This window comes from Lactuca serriola, chromosome 2 (assembly GCF_051521515.1).
Source record: "Lactuca serriola cultivar US96UC23 chromosome 2, Lser_US96UC23_V15, whole genome shotgun sequence".
Classification (NCBI taxonomy): Eukaryota; Viridiplantae; Streptophyta; class Magnoliopsida; order Asterales; family Asteraceae; genus Lactuca; species Lactuca serriola.
Genome location: NC_136409.1, coordinates 151,390,374 through 151,404,901, shown reverse-complemented (window position 1 = coordinate 151,404,901; position 14,528 = coordinate 151,390,374). Strand labels below are relative to the sequence as shown.

Genomic DNA, 14,528 nt, shown 5'->3' with positions numbered 1-14,528 from the left:
CGAGGGTATTCCAGTTCGATGACTAATTGGACCGTTGTATATTGGCATTCCAATCCGATGACTGATTGAGCCGAGGGTAATCCAGCTCGATGGTTGTGGACCCAAGGGTATTCCAGTTATATGACTGATTGGACCCAACATGCATGATTTTATGTGTTATATGTTTATGTGGTGGTACTTTGGGAGAAACTCACTAAGCTTAGGCTTATAGTTTAAGTGTTATGTTTTAGTTACTTCTGATGATTGCGTCAAGGCAAAAGCTTGATCGTACACATCCTTTAGATTTTATGAGATTTGATTTTGAGATACTCTGATTTGTGATTTTGACACATTGGAAACTATGTTGTGTAAACATTTATGGTTTTTGGTTGGTTTTGAAAAATGAAAATTTTACATTGATTTTTGGGATGTTATAGAAGGTTTCGACAATACCTCTCCCCAATCTATACAAACTCTCTTGCGGTTCTCTTAGATATTCCCATACAATCGTGAATCGAATCAGACGACTCCCCCATAATCATAAGCTTAATTGTTGCAACTGTGAATCATTGCTTACCTTTAGCGTTATATCTCATTTGAAAAAATTCATACCTAAATGTATATTTAATAGGTAAAAAATGTATTTAAATTACGTAAAAGCTATATTTATAAATTACAAATATTAAAAAAAAACAATACATGCTTTCCAAGGCGTTGACTAACCGTACAATTTTTTTTTTCGCAAACGAACTTTCTTTTGAAATCACGTGACTGGTAGACACAATTATTTACAAAATAATTCCCAACTAGACGTCTGTGCCCTTCTTTGCGATCTCAGTTTAACGCTGCACGCCTTGTTAATAGAGGAGTTGGATCTGGTTGTAGTAGCATGTTTGCACAATACTGATACATTGTAGTGGCGAAGATATTGTCATCGGCATCATCGTTGCATGGGTGGAACAAATCAAACATCTCCATTTTTTTTGGAAGCATTGAAAGTTTATGAAATATAGAGAAAGGAAAAAGTGAGGTGAATGAATTTGGTATATATTGTTTGCATTTATAGGTAAAAGATTTATTATTATTTTTGTAATATGGTTGTTTGAACGGTCAAAAATTTGAAAGTTGTAGCTGGTTATAACCACCACGAAGCATCACATAACGGCAGAAGGGGAAGGTGTTCCCCATGTTAACGACATTGAGGTGTAGAGTCGTAGACAATAACGGGCCGTAACGTGGCCACACCGGATAGTCTTAGAGATGGCTTGTCAATATGGGCCAGCATATCTTGTAATTGTTTTTTTGTTTACAAATACAACTTGGGCCAATGTTTTTTTTTATCAGACTGAAGCCCAGGCTCTGCGGTAGCGTTTGGTAATTGGCATCAGTTCTTCAAGTCGATCCAATTTCCAAGCAGTATTTTGGGTTTTTGAAGAAAACTAGAAGAAAAGCAAGACAAAACCCTTTCTACCTGTCCCTGTGCTCGACAAGCATCACGCCTCCGCCGTGCACGGTGTCTCCCGTCGACGACCTACAACATTTGCAAAGAGCGGGGCTCTACTCTATCCGACAGAAGTTACCTATTGTCATATACAAGCAAATTGATGGCGGAAGAAGCAGTACTGGGATTTCTGGAAAAGAACGAACAGATAATAGACTCAGGCGTGTTCGCTGAGGAACAAGGAATCAGTCATGACGAGATTGTCAACGTCATTAAGAGTCTCAATGGTTTTCGATTCGTCGAAGCTCAGGTCTGTTTCTTATCCCTTTTCTAATAGAGAAATGCAGGTTACAATATAACTCGATTAGCTAATTCTGTATATCTAACTGACTAAATGCCTACATTATAATTGCATCGAAGTATAGTCTAATATGAAAATTAGATTTAACCAATACGTTTGGGATAATCCAATAGATGTGATGAATGGTCATATTTGTATCTCCCCATATATAAACTAGAACATGATTTTGCTTATAGGATATCAAGAAAGAGAGATGGCAACTTACTGATGAAGGCAAAACTTATGCTGCTAATGGATCTCCAGAATTCCAACTTTTCATGGCAATTCCACCTGAGGGTATCTCAATAGTAGAACTTAAGGTTACATGAAGTTATTCTGTTTTCATTCTATGTCGTTCATCAATGTTGGAAGATATACTAAATGAATTTCTTTTTCATATGCAGAAGAAGTTGGGAGACTCAGTTTTTGCAATAGGTAGCAGACAAGCAAATAGAAATAAATGGCTTGAAATGGGAAAGTCACAAGTCTCTAGAAAGGTAAATATAATCTCATATAAGTTTTCTTGTTCTTGATGTAATAGAAACTAATTCTTCATTACTTTTGATTTTGATGATGTAGGTTGAACATGTTGATGATAATGTGAAGGCTATGCTTGTAAAGATAAAGGATGGAGAAGTACATATCACATAACTTTATGATAGACATTTTTTTGTCTTGTGAAATTATAGTTCAATATTTAAAATTCTTATAATTTATTTCAGACTCTCAACAAAGAGGATATTACTGCTCTGAAGGGAAGAAAACTAATTTCTCCACAGTAATATTTCTTTATGACATCCTCTTTATAATTTATATCTCTTTAATTTTACATCAATTTAAATTTGAATGTCTATATGCTTTTTACAGGATATGGAAAGGCTACTCAGTTAAAAAAGGTCCAAATTATGCCCCCAAAAGAAGGAAACCAGCCACTGATTTAACCCGAGAAAATCTTCAAAAGTATTCAAGAATACCAAATTCTATTACTGAATCTCATTTATAGTAAGAAGAATATAAAAAGAAAACAAACTTTATAAATATTGACACACATATTTATTTTTTTGTTTACAAGGGGTGATTGGAAGGAAATGCAGTTTAAAGAATATAATTTCAGTGCAAAAGGTTTGCCAGTTGAAGGTGGTTGTCTCCATCCACTGCTCAAGGCAAGAAAATAATAATTTCTCATATTCTATTTTCTATTTATTAATAATTTAATATTCATTTTGTATAATTTTTTTTCACCAAAAGTAGATTGCTATATCTGACATTTAAGTCATTACAGGTTCGGCAGCAAATGCAGATGATTTTCCTTCAAATGGGGTAATAATGTCAATTATCAACTATAAGTTTTTTATATACTGTGTATAAATTATAATACTTTTTTTGTTTGATTACAGATTTGAGGAAATGCCAACAAACAATTTTGTTGAAAGCAGGTAGCTTTAATATTCTTCATTTCTAATGATTCTTGTATGGTAATTCTTATCACTTATAATTTATAATCACAATTCTGTTTCTTATTTCTTATTTTTTTCTGTAAAAAATACAGTTTCTGGAATTTTGATGCACTTTTCCAACCTCAACAACACCCTGCACGTGATTCACATGACACTTTCTTTTTACGAGGTATATTCAAACTATTATTTTTTTGTTTTTTATTTTTAAAACTCTAATGCTGACATGGCAAATCACGTATGTAGAACCTTCAATCACAAAGACTCTTCCGGAAGATTATGTCGAGAGGGTGAAGCAGATTCATGAGTCTGGAGGTCATGGATCAAGAGGGTATTCCATCTTATAAAATATATTATTATTATTATTATTACTATTATTAGTAATATTTGTATCTAATAAATATAGTGACATTTCTTTTGTAGATATGGATATGATTGGAAAAGGGAAGAAGCAAATAAAAACTTATTAAGAACTCACACAACTGCAGTCTCATCAAGGATGTTGTATGCACTTGCACAGGTTTTATTCCAACATCATTTCATTTTTATATATTTTTTATTTTGTGAAGTTTCTTTGTGTATATAAATTTATCAAGTGTTATATATTTTTCAGAAACCTTTTGAGGCAAAAAAGTACTATTCTGTTGATCGGGTTTTCAGAAATGAAGCTGTTGACAGGACACATCTTGCAGAGTTTCATCAAATAGAAGGTATATTTGTTTCTCATTTGTGAATAAATATCAATTTTTTTTTAATTTCTTGTAGGTATAAATATTAAATCATGAATATCATTAACATTGGTTTTATTTTTGGTTTTAGGGCTAATTTGTGATAGAGGGCTTACTCTTGGGGATTTGCAGGGTGTGCTGTATGACTTTTTCTCCCGTTTGGGTAACACATCTTGTTTTGGTTATTATTATGATTATATTACAATTTTATTTTTAGTGTCAAAAAATATTAATTTTATTACAACTTATTAGGGGTTTAATCGAGTTTTATTATGTTTAGTTTTCTTTTTTTGTGAAATAAAGTTGGCTCATTCCATTCCTGCATGCCAAACAAAAACATAATAAAACTTCATGAAGTTATTTTAAAAATAAATTTTTGGCTTATATTGAAAAAGAAATTTTGTAAATTAAAATAATACAAAAAAAAGCTAAACATATTTTATCGATACAGGAATGTCCAAGTTGCGTTTCAAACCTGCATACAATCCATACACTGAACCCAGCATGGAAATATTTGGGTAAGAAATAATCATAATTTGTATTTCAATTAATAACTTGAATAATTTTTTTATTTTTATATGAAGAATTTTTTACTATCTATTGTTGCAGTTATCATGAAGGATTCAAGAAATGGGTTGAAATTGGAAATTCTGGGATGTTTAGACCTGAAATGTTGCTTCCTATGGGATTTCCTGAGGATGTTAGAGTTATTGCTTGGGGTCTTTCTTTAGAAAGGTATGTGTAAATATATACTGTCTTTTTTTTTTAAAAAAAAACATGATTTCTCAAAGTTTTATGCATTGTTGATCTTTATAAACATTATATATAAATCCATTTCACAGGCCAACTATGATACTTTATGGAATTGATAACATTAGAGATCTCTTTGGGCACAAGGTATGTGTAATTTCTTTATAAATCATTAAAAAAAATAAATTTCTACAGATTTAAAAGCTTGATCTGGTTTTCATTTGTGTTATTTACAGGTGGACCTTGGTCTGATTAAGAGCAACCCAATATGCCGGATTGGTCTGAATTAAGAGTTCTATATACTACTAATTTATGTACACGATACCCATGTTTATGATTGTTTTGGTTGTTTGCTTGTTGCTTTGATTTTGTTGAAGACGTTGAATGGTCAAATTTACTATACTAGTTTTTTTTAGTCTTTATTATGAAATTGGGTATACGACACAATTTTTTTTTGTAATCCCAACTTATTTGTTTCAGTTGACTTTATGCTACAGCAACCAAACACTCTTTGTGTAAGGTGGTGGTGTTTCTTTTTGACTAAATTGAATTAGTGAGGACACACTAGGTCAGAAATGATTATTACAACTTAAATAGACAAATGTATCCCAACATTATATTTTACATCAACGCTTCTTATAGCTGATTACCTGTTTTTGGTTGAGTGGCTTCTTTAAATAGACAACATATAAAAATCCCTATTGGTTTGTGGCATACACCATGTATAGGAGAGACGGTTGGAGAGGAGGTTGCAATCAATGGTGGATTTATAACAAATATTAGGGGTACTGGGTAGCACATGTAATTTTAGGGGTAGTATTTCGAAAAAATTGCAATATACCAAAAAAATTCTCAAATAGAGGGTGGTAAGGGCTACCCGGGATCAAGATTGCATCGTGAAACAAGTCGGGACATGCATATGAAAGAAAAAGGGTTGCAAATATATACAATCAAGATGGAACACCTTGAGTGCAATTTCAGCAAGATACATAATAATGAATAAGTGGAAGTACGTCTTGGGGAGCATGTACTACATCCAAACGAAAGTGTCAATCACTTGATCTTTATGATCTCATGTAAAGGAAAGTAAATGACAAAGCTACCCTGTGGACGACGATCACAAGATGATTATATGAGTGAAGTGGTCTTTTGAAATTAGGCTCTCGGTTATACCCATAACTAATCACTATAGTTGTGATTGTCATATCATCACCACACTCCTACTACTAACCATGTAATACCTACCATTTAATTCAAAAATATATAAAAACATATATTTTTTTTAATACTAGTTTTTCATTAAATTAAAATATCACATTACATCTAAAAAATTACATTAATTAAAATAAAAAAGTAAAAATAATAATAAAAATAAAACACCTAAAAATACCAAACGTAACTAAAAAAACTACCCCCTATTCTATATTGGGCTCAAACTGACACTTTCATCGTGAGAAAAATCTTCAAATCTTCACCTTCGAGATCGTCTGCTTTCATCTTCAAAATCTATATGCTGGTTTTTTGTTTGAAGCGTCGTTTGCGCCTCTTGGAATGATGTTTGTGCTTTTATCATTTTTTGTTCCACCCGAATCAATATCTCCGCCTTGTTTTCTTGAATGTGGACATATCGATCAAATTTCTCTCCAAAATGACCGATAACACTAGAACCCGAAGCCAATAAACCTGTTTTTTTGCTTTATTTCTTCCAACCGGCCGACGAAGAGTTCGCCCGTCTTCAAGATCGAGTGGATCATTGTTTATGTCGATGTGTGTTCATCCGTCCAATTGTTGGGAAGTTGCATCCAAGTTTCTTGAACACTTTGAAACTGAAGAGGTTTGTGAAGCTCCTTCCGTTTGCTCTTTCCATTGTGGAGCATCTTTCAATTTTAACCACGGTTTCACATACGGAAAAGTTTTGCGGGTTGACGTTGTTTTTCCAAATTGATCCAAGCCCGTGTTGAAGACATCAAAATCATTTGACCAACTTTTGCGTATGTTTTGGAGGTTGTTGTAAACTCCTCCAAATTCGGTGCATTTTAGTCGAATATCACGCCACTTGGAGCTAATTTGATTGAGATTTCGACTTTCACTTCCCGTTAATGCACAAAAAACGTTTCGAACTTTCTCCCAAAAACAATTGAAGGTTTGATTATCTCCTTCAACTGGGTATTGGAAAGCTGAAACCCACGCATCCGCTAGCTTTTCTTCTTCCTCTTTTGTACATGGTACCCTTTCTTGGCTAGTGGGGAGGGCCGGGTTTTTCCCTTTTTGATTTTTTGGTTGAGGTAGTGGTGGGGAATGTTGTGTTCAGAAACAAAATCCGACGAATAAGGTGGTTGTGATTGTGAAGGTGGTGGTTGTAACGATTGTGGATGAAATTGTTGTTGGAATTGTTGAAATTGTTTTTGAAAAGTCGGAAAAAGTTGGAATTGTTGTTGAAAAAGTGGTGTTTGTTGGATAAAGGAACAAGTTTGAAGCAAATTGACAAAACCACCTTGAGGTGATTCCATGGCCGGGAATTGACGAGAGGTTGTATCTAACACAAAAGAGTTATCGGTTTGTGATTCCTAAAGTTTAGGGGGTATTTTGGTTGGGATCCATGTTTTTTGGTTGTAAAAATGTTGTGTGTATTGAGAAAGAAAAAAATGGTGTAAATAAATCTGGATGTATAGTATGGTTTTTATAGGTAAAATTTGTGTTTAAAAAAATATATTCTATTTTTGAAAATTAGCCGTTGAAGGACCCTTCAACGATCAAAATGAAAACCCCCACTCCCATTGGTTGTTTATTTTCGTGGTGGGCAACACAATTGAGCACGACAACTACAAACCATGAAGGCTCATGTGTGCACGAGCCACGGTCCAAGAGACCCTTTATGTTCCGTATATCAAAAGGTCTTAAAGAGAAAAATTTACAAATGATGGTTAGGATAACTATGTTATGTAAAACCTTGAATGAATGACTGATAAATATAAAACAAGAGATGACGATGGAAATAGAGAAAATATGAATACTGAGGTGGAAATACGGTTAAAATTTTTTGGACATAAAAATATGATAATTAGAAATAAGTTGGGAGTAACATCTATCCTTACCATATCTTACAACCTTATAAGAATCAATACTTGTATCTAACGATTACTCAATATCATATAATCATATATTCACAATCACAACCTACATCCAACTACCTCTTAAAAAGACCAAGGTTTTTTTTTTCTTAAGTTAAACTTGATTAAACACTGGATAATAATGCGCTCGTCCCTCTATTTTTGTGAGCTATTTCATTTATTGACGAAGCTTATTTTCATGTTAACCATGTGCTAGTACGCAATATGCATGACCCAAAAATGAAAAATATTTATATGCATATTTATTGACATTCGAGTGTTTTATTAAATACTGTATTGCTTTTCAATAATGATACTTTAATATTTAAATGCATGAACCCACAAACATTATTCTTCGATAGAAGTTTTCTCTTGTAGATTTACAATAATTTTTACCTCGACTTATTAACGATAATTATCTCGATTTTGGACAAAATAATTTAACCTGTCAACTGCTAAAGTCGATTCATGAGGAACCTTTCTTTAAAATTCTTAAAATTTTAATAATTTGACATATCATTGGAATTCTTAAATGATAATCTATTTATAGAAAGAAAATGAATAAAATTCCACTTTAGGAGCTCATTAGGTTTCCATATGAATGTATTTACTATATCATAAGGCAAATATATGAATGAAAAAGTTTGTGGGTAACGTATTTGCTGTATCAAAGGGTTTTCGGTTCGATTTTTATTCTTACGTTGATATCTTTGATTTTATAGAATCTTCGTATAATATATGAATATACATTTTAGGGGTTATTTATAATCTTTTTGCAAGATGTATTACCATATTTAATAATTTATGCAGTATATATTTTAACAATTTAATGTAACACACAATTAATTTTCTCACCAAGTGTGAAAGGTTGAATTTTTGTATGAAACGGTTAAATTTTACATAATGTGAAAATAATAAGTTTGTTACATTAATTGGTTTAAATGTTTTCATTAGTTTGTAAAATAGCGAAAATGTATGGTGTTTTATAAGATCAAATGTAATTGTATTGTCATTACGATGTTGAAGAAGATGATCTTGTTGATGCTTGCAGAGTTGTCAAACTAGGTTGTGATTGCCTTTAGAAATAACTATCGAAACATTTTATACGCTGTCTGATAGTTTCGGTTTCATTTCAACCTTATTTGATCACTATATAAACATTTCAAACTATTTAAAAAGTCATCATATACGTCTAAGCTTTCTAAACATTTGCGAACATCCTATTACATCAAATTTTGATTTAAACCCTTTTTGATTTATAAGAGTAATGAGTCACATAACTTTCTATATTGGTAATGAGATAAAAAGTAAAAGCAAGATATATAACATAAATAACTAGATTTTAAAGAATCATTAGAAACTATAACTAAATATTACTTTTGTATCCAGAAAAGTCTTGATTTATGTTTCTTGTATAAAAAGATTTTTTATTTTAAGGATGAATAGATGAAATATGGAAATAAACAAAAAGAAAAAAACGAAGCTTCACGTATAAAGTATAAACCCTTGGGGTCTTAATAAAGCAAAAAGGCATAATCTTGAATCTTCTAACAAAAACCCTTAAGCGACAACACTTCTTTGAGCCCTTTCACCGCAACTTTCTCACCAAGATCAATCTGTATAACGATTTGGAGCTGTTCTAAAAATTTGATTGTGTCAATGGCGGGAGGCGCATCTGCTGCCAACTCCACGAACGGCGTTCGGATCGTTGTTGCCGGTGATCGTGGCACCGGTAAGTCCAGCTTGATTATCACTGCTGCTGCGGAGGCTTTTCCTGCAAATGTTCCTCCGGTGTTGCCCCCTACCAGGTTGCCGGAAGATATGTTCCCTGATCGTGTCCCCGTTACAGTCATTGATACGTCGTCCAGGTATTCTCCGTTCTATTTCAACCAAAGACACATTCTGTATGGGGAAAGCAGTAATTTTTATGGAATTGATGTGCGATTGAAAGTGATTACATGCTATTGAATAATCCGATGCAATGAAACTTGTTTTAGGAGATGATGTTTGGATATGGTTATGAGTTTTTTTTGTTATTCCAGTTTGGAGAATAGAGGCAAACTTGCTGATGAACTGAAGAGAGCTGATGCTGTTGTCCTCACCTATGCTTGTGATCAGCCTGCTACACTTGATCGATTGAGTACTTTCTGGCTTCCTGAACTTCGAAGATTAGAGGTAACTAGAAAATACATTAACAAATCTTTAACCTTTTTATCACATTGTAGAACATTTATAGGTTGTTTTCTTGTATTAGTGGTGAATTGGGGATCAACCTTGATAAGAGTTTTCCTCTCATGGAAATATAGATTAAAGGGAATAGTAGTAATTGCTTGATGGGTTAATTGTAACATTGTAATTACATTAGAACACAACTGGAAATATGTTATACACATCTTTTTAACAATCTCCTTGAATGGAACTGTTGTTACTTCAACATGAATCAAGAATCATAATCATAGGCATGCACACAACATTTTGCTATAAGGTGAGCTTTCAAGCATGTTTAATGGTGTAACATTCATGTGCACGAATATAGATTCCTTTTCTTGGAGATAGATGCAAGGTTTATCATTTAATCACAACAAACATGTCGTAATAACCTTGTAGGAGTGGTTTTCTTTTTTCAAGCTTTGATGTGATTGTGGGAGCTCTTTTATTTGTATAAAGGAAAAACAACCAATACTGTAAAGGAGATACCAAAAAGAATAATCCGGATACTGCCTTACTATATAGACATCTAATATCTGATATATAAAATAAAAGAGGAAAAAAGTTCTATATTTAGTATGTTATGTTAACACCTTCACATTCGTGAAAACATCCCTTATTTGCAAGAAAATGTTTCTTAAATCTTAACTAATATGAACCTTAAACAACATATACAGGTTAAAGTTCCTGTGATAGTAGCAGGTTGTAAGTTGGATCTAAGGGATGAACAACAACCAGTTAGTTTGGAACAAGTGATGTCACCCATCATGCAACAGTTTCGTGAAATTGAAACATGTATCGAATGTTCAGCCTACAAACATATTCAAGTAAGACACATAACACCTTTTTTTTTAAACCTTTTTTCGCATCTACATTTTTGTTTGTACTATTATAAAGTTATTAACTTTTAATGTTTTTTCCTCTTTTTTCAGATCCCAGAGGTTTTCTACTACGCCCAGAAAGCCGTTCTTCATCCAACTGCTCCACTATTTGATCAAGAAGCACAAACATTGAAACCCCGATGTGTTAGGGCTTTAAAAAGAATATTTATTCTTTGTGATAATGATAGAGATGGAGCTTTAAGTGATGCAGAGTTGAATGATTTTCAGGTTATATTATATTTATACTTTTTATATGTTACAATATTAAATTATCTATGTATGGTTGTTTAATTTGTTTCCTATTTTTGTATGATTTTGAATAGGTGAAATGTTTTAATGCACCATTGCAACCTTCAGAAATAGTGGGTGTAAAAAGAGTAGTACAAGAGAAGCTTCCGGAAGGAGTTAATGAAAATGGGCTTACATTAACAGGCTTCCTTTTTCTTCATGCATTATTTATTGAAAAAGGTCGATTAGAGACAACATGGACTGTTTTAAGAAAATTTGGTTACAATAATGATATAAGACTTTCCGATGATCAGCTTCTCCCTCCAATTAAAAGAACCCCTGATCAGGTAAATATTTTTTAAATAAAATAATTTATGTTCTAGCAATAATATAATATAATATTATTGTTTTTTGTATTTTGTAGAGTGTGGAGCTGACGAGTGAAGCTTTGGAATTTCTGAAAGGAGTTTTTACCTTGTTTGACATCGATGGTGTATGTTCTTGAATCTTTTTCTTTATTTGAATATTTCATTAAATTGAAAATGTTTATTTTTTTTAATATCAGGATGGGGCACTTAATGCACATGAGCTAGAGGATGTTTTTTCTACTGCACCGGAAAGGTACTGTAATTGTTTTTAAAGTTACATGATTCCACTGTTTTTGTTGTTTTGTGTAAGCTACATAAATGGTCCCTGTGCTTTTTATTTTTACCGTGTTTAGTCCAAATTTGAAACGTTTTTCAGTTTTGGTTTTTTATCACAAAGTTTCATATTGATATTGGTCCATGGAACTTTGAAATAAGGACCAAAACTGATATGAAACTTTGAACTAAGGACCAAAAATGATATGAAACCTTGAAATAAGGAGCGAAATTGAGAAAATGTTTCAAATTTGGACTAAACATAGTTAAAATCATAAAACACGGGGATCATTGTTGTAACTTACTCTCTTCTTTATCTTTTTAAATGAGAGGGAATCAATGATCTATATGCATTTATCTTTTCACATTCAAAATTTGAATTTGCAAAATTACAATGCAGTCCTTGGAGTGAAGCTCCATTTGCAGTTGCAGCAGAGAGAAATGCATTGGGAGGGTTATCACTCGATGGGTTTTTATCAAAGGTATATATATAATTATTTTACTAATTAAATTTTACATATCTGGTGATTTTTTAAATGATTTTTGCTGAAAATTTATGCAGTGGGCTCTTATGACATTTCTAAACCCTGTTATTAGTGTTGAGAACCTGATATACATTGGATATGCTGGTGATCCTTCTTCTGCAGTCAAACTTACCCGAAGAAGAAGAGTTGACCGCAAGAAACAACAGACAGACAGAAATGTTTTCCAGTGCTTTGTTTTTGGACCAAAAGAGGCCGGAAAATCTACTTTGTTGCATGCTTTTGTTGGAAGGTTTTTATTTTAACCAAGTAAAATAAACTTGTTTGTGTTTTTTTATTGATTCTCATAATATTATCTTCTTTTTTTTTCTTCACACAGACCGTTTACTGAAGTTTATACTCCAACTCCAGCCACCGAGGAACGCTATACTGTTAATATTGTTGATCAGCCGGATGTAAGTATATTTTTTTTTTGAGTAAATCACATTTTTGGTTCCCGAGTATAGCTGAATTTTTCACTTGTGGTTTAAAATGTTTTCTCTTGCAATTTTGATTTTGATTTGAAATTTTTGTAACGTTTTTGGTCCATCGGCCAAGTAAAATGACTATTTTTGGGACCAAAATTGCATAAATCAGCTATACTCAGGGACCAAAGATGTAATTTCCTCTATTTATTTTTCCATTATTTACAGGGAACTAGAAAAACATTGATTTTGCGAGAGATACCCGAAGATGCAGTTGGAAAGTTGCTGATTCATAAAGATGCTTTGGCAGCCTGTGACATAGCAGTTTTTGTTCATGACAGGTAACTTTTCTGTTATTCTGTATTTTCCTTTTTTTTTTTTTTTTTTTTTTAAATTCAAAAAACAGGGGCATTTTTGTCTTATTTTCCTCCTTTTCCATCTAGTTCAAGCGAGGCATCATGGACAAAAGCAACAGAATTGCTTGTTCAAGTAGCCAGCCACGGGGAATCTACAGGGTACGAGGTTCCTTGTCTTATTGTTGCAGCTAAGGATGACCTGGAACCTTATCCAACCGCAATACAAGATTCAACAAGGGTATAACACATACTAACATCCTTCTCTATTAACTCATTCTTTATGTAATAAATTTAAAAAGAAAGACTATTTTTTTGTATTTGGTTTTGTAGGTGAGCCAAGATATGGGAATAGAGGCTCCTATACCTATAAGCACAAGATTGGGAGACTTTAATAATGTATACAGAAGAATTGTGAGAGCAGCTGAACATCCTCATTTGAGCATTCCAGAAACTGAAGCTGGGAAAACTCGAAAACATTATCACAGGCTTCTTAATCGTTCCCTTATGGTTGTTTCAGGTAATGTTGTCTGTATAAACTTCTTTTCGTGTTAAGTCAAAAAAAAAAGTTAATAATTGATATATGTATTGTGTTTGAAGTGGGAGCTGCGGTTGGAATTGTTGGGCTAGCTGCATACCGGGTTTATGCTACAAGGAAGAATGCTTCGGGTTAGAGGAAATGATGCTCACTACAACACATAAAGGACTGTTCAGCTCGTGCTCTACAAGTTTAAATCACATACTGACTGACTTTGGATTTGAGTTGTGTTTTTTTTTTTTAATTTTTTATTAATATATTTCTGTTTTCATAGATGTGTAAAGAATGTGATGGTAGATCTGTTTGTGACTTGTTGAGATGGTCCTAAATTTTTTTTGCTGGTGGTGGTGTTTGTCATGTTTGGCAATGTGATTTCTGGTTCACCACCCCAATCCCGAACCGCTTCCTTGATTTCAAAAACAATAATAACATCCAACAAACCAACATCTCCAGTTGATGATTTAAAAAACAAAACAAAATATTTCTGTCTAGGACAAGTAGGGGTGCAAACGAGCCAAACTACTCGTGAGCTACTCGAGATCAAATCGTTAAAAGCTTGAATCGAAACTGATTTTAAACGAACCTGAGCCGAGCTCATGCTTAATATTAAGCTTGTTTATTAAACGAGCTCGAGCCTGTCACTAAGCTCGATTAGGCTCGCGAGCCTAAACGAGTCTTTATATAAAATAATCTATTATTATTTTTATATATTAAAATAAAAACATATTTGGGGATTAGGGATTTAGGGTATTAGTAAACAAACTTCTTAACGAGCTCGAGCCGAGCTTAAGCTTATTTAGACACGTCAGACAAAAATCGAGCCGAGCCCGGGCCCGAGTCGAGCTTGTATAATTATTTACAAGCTCGATCCGAGCTTAATACAAGAAGCTCGAATCGAGTCGAGCTCGAGTTCAAGCCTTGTATAACTTAA

At 33.0% G+C, this 14,528-nt stretch overlaps 2 protein-coding genes across 2 annotated transcripts; both read left to right on the top strand.

The window, feature by feature from the left end:
* The first annotated feature begins 1,380 nt into the window (after positions 1-1,380).
* On the top strand, positions 1,381-5,107 carry LOC145087023 (phenylalanyl-tRNA synthetase, putative / phenylalanine-tRNA ligase). Its single transcript, XM_079024918.1, has 18 exons — positions 1,381-1,730; positions 1,958-2,080; positions 2,165-2,257; positions 2,340-2,396; positions 2,483-2,538; positions 2,628-2,720; positions 2,833-2,923; positions 3,043-3,080; positions 3,158-3,196; positions 3,310-3,386; positions 3,461-3,545; positions 3,638-3,734; positions 3,828-3,924; positions 4,034-4,105; positions 4,394-4,460; positions 4,552-4,677; positions 4,785-4,839; positions 4,929-5,107. The coding sequence occupies exons 1-18, from the start codon at positions 1,584-1,586 to the stop codon at positions 4,980-4,982; spliced, it is 1,467 nt and encodes a 488-aa protein (XP_078881044.1). The 5' UTR covers positions 1,381-1,583; the 3' UTR covers positions 4,983-5,107.
* Positions 5,108-9,333: 4,226 nt separating this feature from the next.
* LOC145087022 (mitochondrial Rho GTPase 1-like) lies at positions 9,334-13,937 on the top strand. Its single transcript, XM_079024915.1, has 14 exons — positions 9,334-9,670; positions 9,845-9,977; positions 10,688-10,837; positions 10,943-11,119; positions 11,215-11,466; positions 11,544-11,612; positions 11,685-11,740; positions 12,161-12,242; positions 12,323-12,534; positions 12,622-12,697; positions 12,935-13,047; positions 13,150-13,300; positions 13,393-13,579; positions 13,660-13,937. Exons 1-14 carry the CDS (start codon positions 9,462-9,464, stop codon positions 13,731-13,733), a joined length of 1,941 nt encoding a protein of 646 aa, XP_078881041.1. The 5' UTR covers positions 9,334-9,461; the 3' UTR covers positions 13,734-13,937.
* The last annotated feature ends 591 nt before the right edge of the window (positions 13,938-14,528 follow it).

Excerpts from the sequence above, each read along its gene's own strand:
- LOC145087022 (XM_079024915.1), top strand. The coding sequence starts at position 9,462 with ATGGCGGGAGGCGCATCTGCTGCCAACTCCACGAACGGCGTTCGGATC. Across the intron at positions 9,978-10,687 it reads CTGAACTTCGAAGATTAGAG|GTTAAAGTTCCTGTGATAGT; the intron begins GTAACTAGAAAA and ends CAACATATACAG. Across the intron at positions 12,243-12,322 it reads TCGATGGGTTTTTATCAAAG|TGGGCTCTTATGACATTTCT; the intron begins GTATATATATAA and ends AAATTTATGCAG.
- LOC145087023 (XM_079024918.1), top strand. The coding sequence starts at position 1,584 with ATGGCGGAAGAAGCAGTACTGGGATTTCTGGAAAAGAACGAACAGATA. Across the intron at positions 3,081-3,157 it reads ATGATTTTCCTTCAAATGGG|ATTTGAGGAAATGCCAACAA; the intron begins GTAATAATGTCA and ends GTTTGATTACAG. Across the intron at positions 3,735-3,827 it reads TGTTGTATGCACTTGCACAG|AAACCTTTTGAGGCAAAAAA; the intron begins GTTTTATTCCAA and ends TATATTTTTCAG.